The 9,081-nt window shown below is 43.6% G+C and overlaps 2 protein-coding genes across 2 annotated transcripts; both read right to left on the bottom strand.

Moving 5' to 3' along the window:
* Window positions 1-2,096: 2,096 nt before the first annotated feature.
* LOC139829887 (DNA (cytosine-5)-methyltransferase CMT1-like) lies at window positions 2,097-6,153 on the bottom strand. Its single transcript, XM_071824738.1, has 17 exons — window positions 6,024-6,153; window positions 5,822-5,921; window positions 5,368-5,555; window positions 5,216-5,281; window positions 4,901-5,125; window positions 4,709-4,767; window positions 4,569-4,635; window positions 4,165-4,494; window positions 4,016-4,084; window positions 3,857-3,943; window positions 3,668-3,755; window positions 3,348-3,466; window positions 3,163-3,267; window positions 3,039-3,082; window positions 2,897-2,966; window positions 2,703-2,806; window positions 2,097-2,596 (listed from the first exon to the last, which is right to left on the bottom strand). The coding sequence occupies exons 2-17, from the start codon at window positions 5,919-5,921 to the stop codon at window positions 2,398-2,400; spliced, it is 1,920 nt and encodes a 639-aa protein (XP_071680839.1). The 5' UTR covers window positions 6,024-6,153; the 3' UTR covers window positions 2,097-2,397.
* On the bottom strand, window positions 5,991-8,524 carry LOC127311321 (DNA (cytosine-5)-methyltransferase CMT1). Its single transcript, XM_051341730.2, has 5 exons — window positions 7,728-8,524; window positions 7,559-7,581; window positions 7,352-7,448; window positions 6,237-6,344; window positions 5,991-6,158 (listed from the first exon to the last, which is right to left on the bottom strand). Exons 1-5 carry the CDS (start codon window positions 8,379-8,381, stop codon window positions 5,991-5,993), a joined length of 1,050 nt encoding a protein of 349 aa, XP_051197690.2. The 5' UTR covers window positions 8,382-8,524.
* Window positions 8,525-9,081: the final 557 nt, after the last annotated feature.

The following is a 9,081-nucleotide window of genomic DNA, read 5'->3' as shown; positions in this document are numbered from 1 at the left end:
TAATATTAGTTTCATATTTACAGCCTTTTCAACATCATGCTCCATGAAAAGTATTGTATCATCGGCATATTGCAGTATAGAAATTCCTCCCTCAACGAGATAAGGTATTAGACTTCCGATCTGTCCATCCTCCTTTGCTCTTGCAATTAAGATGGTCAGCATATCTGCAACAATGTTGAACAACATGGGTGACAATGGATCACCCTATCGAAGACCTTTCCTGGTTTGAAAGTAGTGACCAATGTCATCATTGACCTTGATCCCTACACTTCCTCCTCTAACGAATTTTTCTATGAGTTTACATCTGGGGTCAAAACCTTCCATGCGCATGGCTTGTTAAAGAAAAAGTCATTTTACCTTGTCATATGCTTTCTCAAAAATCAATTTTAAATATCACTCCGTCCATTTTCTTTCGATGAAGTTCATGGATAATTTCATGTAAGACAACTACCCCTTCAAGTATATACCGTCCTGACATGAATGCTGACTGCGTAGGGCTAATCACTATTTCAGCAACGGTATTACCCCTAATCGTAGCGACCTTCGTGAATATTTTAAAACTAACATTGAGAAGACAGATTGGTCTATATTGTTGAATTTGAACTGCATTCTCCTTCTTGGGTAATAGGGTAATAACACCATAATTCAATTTGAACAACTGTAATTCCCTTGAATGCAGTTGATAGAACATTGGCATTAAATCACCCTTAATAACATCTCAAAAGGTTTGATAAAACTCAGCTGGAAAACAATCAGATCTCGGAGCTTTATTTAACTCCATTTGAAAAATAGCATCCTTGACCTCCTTCTCAGTAAATTCGGCAACCAGGATATTATTCTCCTCTAGGGTTAATTGGGTAATATCTTGACGGATCTCCTCACTCAGTGCGAGGCTAGAAGTAACTGGCCTCCAAACAACTTCTTGTAATATTCAGATATATAGACTTGTAAGTTCTCATCACCCACTATGGTTCCTTCATCTTGTTCTAGCTGATTTTTTTTCCTTCTATGTTCTCCATTTGCAATTCCATGATTACCCGAATCAATTAAGAGAAGAACATGGTCAGAACATGCTAAAAAACTGCCGCAATATCATAGCAATCATTCTCCCACAGATTATGGCCAAGTAAAGTTGTTACTTTGCAAATTTTTACTTTAGCATAATTTTTCTGGTGGTTATGGAACCGTCCTATTTTGTACTCCCTCGTCCTTTTTAAATAACTCAAATTTAGTACAAAGTTGTACTAAATCCGAGTCAATTAAAAGAGGCCGGAGGCACATAAACAAATATCCATGAAACCATAAATTTTAATTCTTGGACACTCTCAATCTCATTATAGATGATGCCCCCACAAAGTTGGCCATAAAAAGAGGAAGTAGGAATCACGAGAAGACGTGAAAGGAAGCCGTCTGGAGCTGATGGGGAACTATTGTCTATGAAACTGTCCATACCTACAAAGAATTTAGATCTGCTAGCTTTCAAAAAAAAAAAGAATTTAGATCTGCTAACTAAGGTGCTGGACAATATACATACACGTTGATCGTCTGGGTGAGTGAACAGATGCGTTAAAATCTGAATGGAAACAAAGACAAGTAAATTGGATACCTTCAGATTTACTTAGTCCGTCGGTTCTGTCAAGCAAACCAAATACCTTGAGAAATGAAGTATACCTACTTGGTAGCCACAGTTTTAAAAGTAAAGAACAAGATGAGGTAGAATTTGACGGGTCTCCCAAGATAGATGTGCAGGGCAGCTCTATTAGCATGCCAATGGAGAGCTACATTAACGAACCACCAACTATTGACAAAAATGTCAACCTGATGACTGACTAAAAGAGGAGAATGCTTGCCAGGAAAGAGGAACATGGAAATAACACACGAAATAATCCCAACAGAAGTGGTTGCTGACCAACTTGACCTATGTTTCACCCTGCCGTGTCTAAATACCTCACATCCTCCATCATTTGTCAGACAACTTTGTCTCAGAACAACAAGAATAAACAAAACAGGTCAGTGCAATGAGGATTCACATATCTATTCTGTGTCACTCGATCAAATAGCACATCACTACTTCAGAATTACAAGATGTGTAGAGATGTTGCAGCACCAATGGTGAACTGACTTGGTGCATAACCCAAGCAAATTCAGAGTATCCTGAATAATAGACTTAAGGGAAAACTCACATATCTTCCAGCAGCAAAACTTCCTCAAAAAAGGTTCTGAATTTGAAGGAATAGACAGGTATGCAATGGGGAAATACATAGGCTTTTAGTTATAAGTTACAGACGTTCACAAATTTTTGATGAGTTGGAAAAATCAGTGGACAGAATAAATGACAATGTTTTGACAGCTACCAATGCAAGTATATGACCAAAATCAACACACTCAGTCACAAACTTATTCTGCCTCCTCTACTTCGCCTCTAGAAGTTCCTTCCGACAATCTTGTGAGTGTTGCTTGATCCATAGGAATAAAATTCCGTGGCAATTTGAACAGGGGATAGTCGCCGTCAAATTCGCCCTGGTACGCCTGTCCAAGGGAATACCCCAGAGCTCGAGCAACAGGGACAGCTACGGCATTGCCTACTTGGATATATCTATATAAAGAATGCACATCACAAATAAGTCAACTAATAAAAAACGCCTAGAGGTTCATAGTTACCGTCCTTACAAAAATCAAACAGTTATGGTAGATGAACTTACTTCTGTTTTATAGGGCCAAGCAACCTGTAATAGTCTGGGAAGCCTTGTAGCCTCGCGTTTTCGCGGATGGTCAGAACTCGGTTCTGGTTGGGATGCAAAACAATCTGCAAAAGTCCATCCACGCTAGATGAAAATAAAAGATACTGGCAAGTTACAAAATCATAAAAGTACCAGAAATTGTATTAAGAGCTCACTTGGTTATGAGGCTCAGCTCTGGTGACAACAGTTGCAACAGTTTCATCCCACCACAGGCGTCCAAATGGTCTGCAAAGCAACACAACAAGGATTATCAATCAAGTTTTACGAATAATACAAACCAATATTCGGTGTACTTACTTCAGTGATTTGCCCTTGATAAAGGTCATGGCATAGCTAGGTACCTACAAGAGAAGCAAGGATGATTAAAACATGGGAAATATGTAGATTACAGTGATAAAAGCACACCAGATATAAGTAGTACCAAAGGCTTCCCAGAAGACAGAAGTACGCGAGGAATATCTGGATCGAACTCAACGGTATTGTTTTCCCCAACCCGGACACCTTTCAAATCACGGAAGTTGGCTCCCTGAAATACAATAATTGCTCAAAAATTGTAGGACTGGGTAAAAAGAGAAAGGGCATGACACATGTTCAGCCTCAGCTTACCTTTTTTACGGGAATCTGCTGCACTCTTTCATAATCGTCGTTGTTTAATTGTAGGGGTTGATGATCAAATAGCTGACCTTCCTTGGGAGTAGCATCTCCAAGTGAGTAATCCTTCATGTCTTAACATGAATAACAGAACAAGATAACTCAGAATGGCACCAAATAACTCAAGAGTAGCAGTATAACCAAGAAGTCACAAACAGATAGTAAGAAATGGTGGAAATTATGGCATGGTGACATCATTGAACCACCAACATGACCAAAAATATAAGAAAAACATGCAGATATTAACACTCAAGCGGTCAGACTAGGAGGTTTACCTTTACGGTTGAGCCGGATATATTGTTGGAATTTTGTTTTGGGTCCAATACAATGGTCCATCACATCATTAGGTTGATGGTTTCCAACCTGTAGAAAAGAATACAACTTATGAGGACAGAGAAAACCACTGATGTTCAGGCAGCACTCCACAAATAATTGAGTAGGGGAAGAAAAAGGCCAGTGAAAACCTTTGGTAAATCGGATATAGCATCTCTAATGACAAGAGCTTCCTTCAAGTGTTTATCTTCATTTTCATTATATGCAACTAGACATTGCTGAAAACAGAGCATAATTTCAGTAAGATGTAATATTAACATAAACATGGTGTTAGTAATATGTTCTCATACCGAGAATGCATTTGGCACTACTCCTCGATTAATAACATCATGGGTGGGAAGCGGAAACTTTGGAAGTACCTACATTGCCAGATGAACCTTTCTTAGAAGTAGTGTTACAAGGTACAACAGAGCAAGGAGCATAGGAAAAAGAGAGGTACCACTGAAGGAAGCGCTCCCCAGAGAAACGCTCGCATCCTGAACTGTGGTAGCCCATAAGATCCTGCAACCATGAGTCCAAGTCTAGCTTGGTAGCTCATGGCGACAAGGCGACTCAATGCATAACGCCCCAGAAGCCCATCTGCAAATTTTAGAATATCTACGACATTCTCCATAAGAACATATTTGGGTCTGAGGTAGTTCACAATATCCATAAACACAACCAGTTGTTTGTTTCTTTCATCCGTCAGTGGATGTTCATAATTTCTGAATCTGTTCAATCCACTGATGCCTTGGCAAGGAGGACCCCCACAGATAACATCTACGCATCCCTTTGGAATTAGAAATACATTAATACGTAGCACAAGTACAAGAATCCAAAAGGAACAAGGAGGGATATACGTACAGGCAAGGGTAAAATGGATTCCCTGTATCCATTCTCAACAAATTCTTTAATGCGTTCAGGGGAATCACTGAAATGTTAACTAGGTTAAGGCACCATTGACAAAACAAAATAAGGAGGAACGTAATGAAACAGATACCAACCTAAGGCCATCACTTGGCTCCCAACTATCATAACTAGCATCATATGTTTTCCACCGTACCTACATAAATACACGAATGTTCTAAATTATCAAGTGTAAAATTAAACATACAAGAGAAGACTAAAAATAGCCTTGAAATCCAAAAGAATTACACAAAATAGGTACTTTGAAAAACCAAGGCTGTATGCAGTACCTTAAACCACAACCCAGCCTTTCCAGTGCCATTTGGATCACCATAGCAAATATCAACCAGTTTCTCTACTTCAAATGTACCCTCCGGGAGATTTTCATTTTCATCATCTTCATCATTATTCGAAGTTTGTGGTAGAGAGTTGCTATTATGGACATCATATTTCTTACAGAGGGCATCCCAGTTCTGAAGGAGGGAAAGGAAATCCTCAGCCTTCTCATTCCGCACCTACAAATTAGAGGTAAAATCATACAAGTCATTATGCCTGGTTAACAAAACAGGGAATGCAATTCAGTGCCAATTGTAGTTACTAGCTACCTGTGTGCTTGTGTGGTTATGCTTTAGACTGTTGCAAGCATCTGTATTCATGTCTACAGCCCATTTCTGCAAAGATAATAATATTAAGATTGTCAGTTACGGTGCCTTCAGCAGCAGTGAAAGTCCTAAGACATTCTAAGCAGAAAACTTACTGTATTCAGTTTTAAGCCAGACCATGCAGCACCCATGCATAGCCCAGTAGACATGGCACCACACCCAGAGTAAAGATCCAGCAGTGTTGCTGTTTCCATTTGTTCATCAGGTGGTGCCACAATGTCAGCAATTGGTTTTTTCTTAGAAGAGTCAGCATCTGCTTCACTGCCCATCGCACCACCATTTTCTACAAGAGTTTAACTGGTCAAAAATACATGAGGAGATATATCATGGTACACTATATCAATGAGTTTTTAGTTTGCCAAATGTACTTCCCGGAAGTATCATCAAAATTATCATTGTATTGTGCCATTTCAAATTATGATCAGACCATCCAAGTCTACTGCATTTTTTATGTTAATATAAGTTGCATACAGGAAACAAAAAAGACAAGCTTGACAGAGCACTTATGATGGTTGCAACGAAGGGAAAATAATATCTACAGATGATTACCTGGTGGCATATTCGCAAACGTGGAATATGCTACCGAATATGACATGTCATAATACAAATCACACTTTGAGATCAGCTGAGCTTTAGCCGTGGGTGTCATCTGTAGTTGTTTAATAAAGCAAACATGCAAACATCAGTAGAAACATAACAAGTAGTATGTATTACACATTCATGAACTTGAAAGCATGAATGGAGCACTTACATTTGGGCCAACATAAATGATATTTACTTTAGAGATAATTGACTCAATCAGGTTGTCATTCTTTTCCTCTGAAAAGAAAACACGCTTAGGATCATGCTTATGATCATTAACCTCCAGCAAACTGGGTGAGATGACCTGTAAATTTGTGTTAGGCACATGAGGAATTGCATTCAGAAAAAAGAATAAGAACACATGCATGCTTGACACACATACCGTATCTTCCACACGGAAGAACCAGCGACAAGTGAAGTGTGATCCATGATCGCTTCCTTCAAACAACTCTGTGATCCGGCCAATGTAATCATCCACACCAGGAGCAGCCTGCAGTCAGTCAGAATAACAATAACATGATTACCGTAGTTGGTTAAAGTAGAGGTAGTCAACAAGATAAAAATGCAAGAGAGAAAACTAGAATATTCTGGAACCACACCCTTCATGGTCCATGCAAAAGGAAACAGTCAATAAGCAGTCTGCAAAGTATATATCCAAGACATTTCCTGAAGTGCTAAACATCACAGATCAGATTCACACATAATATGGAACAGGGCAAACTAACATTTGAATCGAAGATGTATAACACGAGAAAAAGGGCGTTCTATGTTGATAAATGCAGGAGAGAAAACTAGAATATTTAGGAACCACACCCTTCATATGGTCCATGCAAAAGGAAACAATCAGTAAGCAGTCTGCAAAGTATATATACAAGACATTTCCTGAAGCGCTAAATATCACAGATCAGATTCACACATATCATGGAACAGTGCAAACTAACATTATTTGAATCGAAGATATATAACATGAGGAAAAGGGTGTGTTGTATGTTGATAAAATCAAGAAGAAACTACTTAATTAAAAATCTAAATGACCCTCTAAACTAAGAATACATGGGCACAGAGTAAGTTAGTGATGCATGAAAAGATTCTCTTGGTATAATGCAGAAGGACTCCATCAGACAAACCTGTAGTCCTAGTGTACGAAATCATAAAATTCAGAACTTGACTTACATACATATCCATGATGGAGGACAATTTAGTTCACAGCTTATGCACTTAACTTAGTATTGCACAGCACAGTATTGAATTGATACAAGGAACCTGGCTAGCACGCATGCACCTGAGCACATTCTATTGTCACAAACTGAATGCATGGAAGTTAACAGCACGGCAGAAACAAAAAAGGAGGACAGCTTGAACAATAATAAGCATAATGAAAAATTGGAACCCAAACTGTATGAATCGCTTCTTCCTACACTACAATCAGCCAAGGAGAACAATGGCAATCGATCAGTCAATAAGCGGTACAGCTACAAGCAGGCAGTCGTGGCTGACCTTGACGTAGACGTCATCACCAAGATGAAAGTTGGCGTCGTCCACACAAACTGTTGTGTAGTGGCGCAGGGCTCGAATTTCCTCCTCGGCATCGGACCTGCAGAAGCAGAAATCCCTTGAGCACCGCGCGGAAACGCAAAGGAGAGCTCGATCCCTTTGCAGGCAGTACAATTAAGGCGAACATTGCACAAGCCATGCTGTCCATACCTCTTAGCCTTTGAATCGGAACCCTGCGAGCGATCAAAAAGGTGCAAGATTTTTGTCAGCCACAGTGTCCGAACATGAACGACCATCTCGATCTACCAGCTAAGCACGCGCGTGTTGATCAGACATCTATCAGAGGCTGGGAAACAGCAGTAAGGCACGGTATTGTTACCTTGGGCACCTTGGCGGCGTACCGCTCCGGCCAGCGCTGCCGCGCCTCGCCGTCCGGTATGGGCTCGCCCACGAAGTGGTCCGGGGTGGCGGCCTTCGACGTCCTCTTCGCGCTCGGCCGCGCCACCCTCTTCTTTCCGGCGCCGGACCCGTCTCCTCCACCCGCCGCGACGCCGTCCGACGCCTCCTCGTCGTCGTCGCCCATCCGCAGCTCCTCCGCGTCCGGCTCGTCCGCGCAGATGTCGTCGCTGATCGCGCCGTCCGCGTCCATCGTCCTCGGCGCCTCCCCCACAGGCGCCTGTGCCGCCTCCTCCGGGTCGTCGTCCTTGGCGGCGCTCCCGCGGCCACGGGTACCAGCATCTGCCTTCCCGGCCGCTTTGCGCTGGCGCTTGCCGCGGGAACGCGACGCCCCGCGTTCTTGCTCGGCGTCGGCGTCCGCCACCCCCGCCCCCACAGGCTGTCCGTCGTCGTCCGTGGCCGTTGCCGCTTTGCGCTGGCGCTTGCCGCGTCCGAGCTCGGCGTCGGCTGGTTTGGGCTGGAGCCGGGCGGAGCGCGACGTCCCGCGTCCGAGGTCGGCGTCGGCGTCGGCTGGTTTGGGCCGGAGCCGGGCGGAGCGGCTGGGGTCGGTGGCCCGGGAGGGCGTCACCGGCGACATGGGCGCGCGCGGACAAGGTGAGGGGTCGGAGAGTGGTGGAGCGAGGGGATCGCTGGGGGCTAGGGTTTCTGGTAGGGTGGTGGCGGCGGCGGGCGAGATGGACGGAGGCGGAGAGGGGGCCGGGAAAGGTGGAGGCTTTGAGGTCTGCGCCTTGGATGCTTTTGGCGATGGAAAAAGGTGGCCTGGAACGGGCGCGCGGGAACGCGGCGGAATGGCGAGCGCCGGGGCTCCGTCTGGGCCCACCTGCAGTGGGACGCTCTCTCCGCGCGCGACCGGTCAAACTACGTGGCTTGCGGTTTACGAAATACAGTATCTTGCCTGCCAACGAGCTCTCCTCCTGGGCTGGTGGCGATGACGACGATCGTCAGGAGAGCTCTCCTCTTTGAGCAAAACGCCGAAATTTTCTCCTTGGCTTTTCCAGCTGCCGTTCTTGCGCTGTGTACGGGAAAAAAGAGGATCAGGATGGAATATGCCGCGCGAGCGATTCACTGCATTTGTTTTGAATTTTGAAAGCGGGGTGAGGTGTAGAGTGTAGACGACTAGGGGCCGGATACCTGTGTATATACATGGAGTTCAGAAAAGATGGGGGTACGTATTCCCAACGGCTCTTTGAATTTTGTAAACACGTCTGGATGACTGGGCAGGTGGGTATCCGCTAGAGAGATAAAGGCTCTCCCACGGCACCAGTGCCCCTTACCAC

This window comes from Lolium perenne, chromosome 7, assembly GCF_019359855.2.
Source record: "Lolium perenne isolate Kyuss_39 chromosome 7, Kyuss_2.0, whole genome shotgun sequence".
NCBI lineage: Eukaryota > Viridiplantae > Streptophyta > Magnoliopsida > Poales > Poaceae > Lolium > Lolium perenne.
The sequence above is the reverse complement of the archived record's forward strand: the minus strand, read 5'-3'. Positions and strand labels throughout refer to the sequence as shown.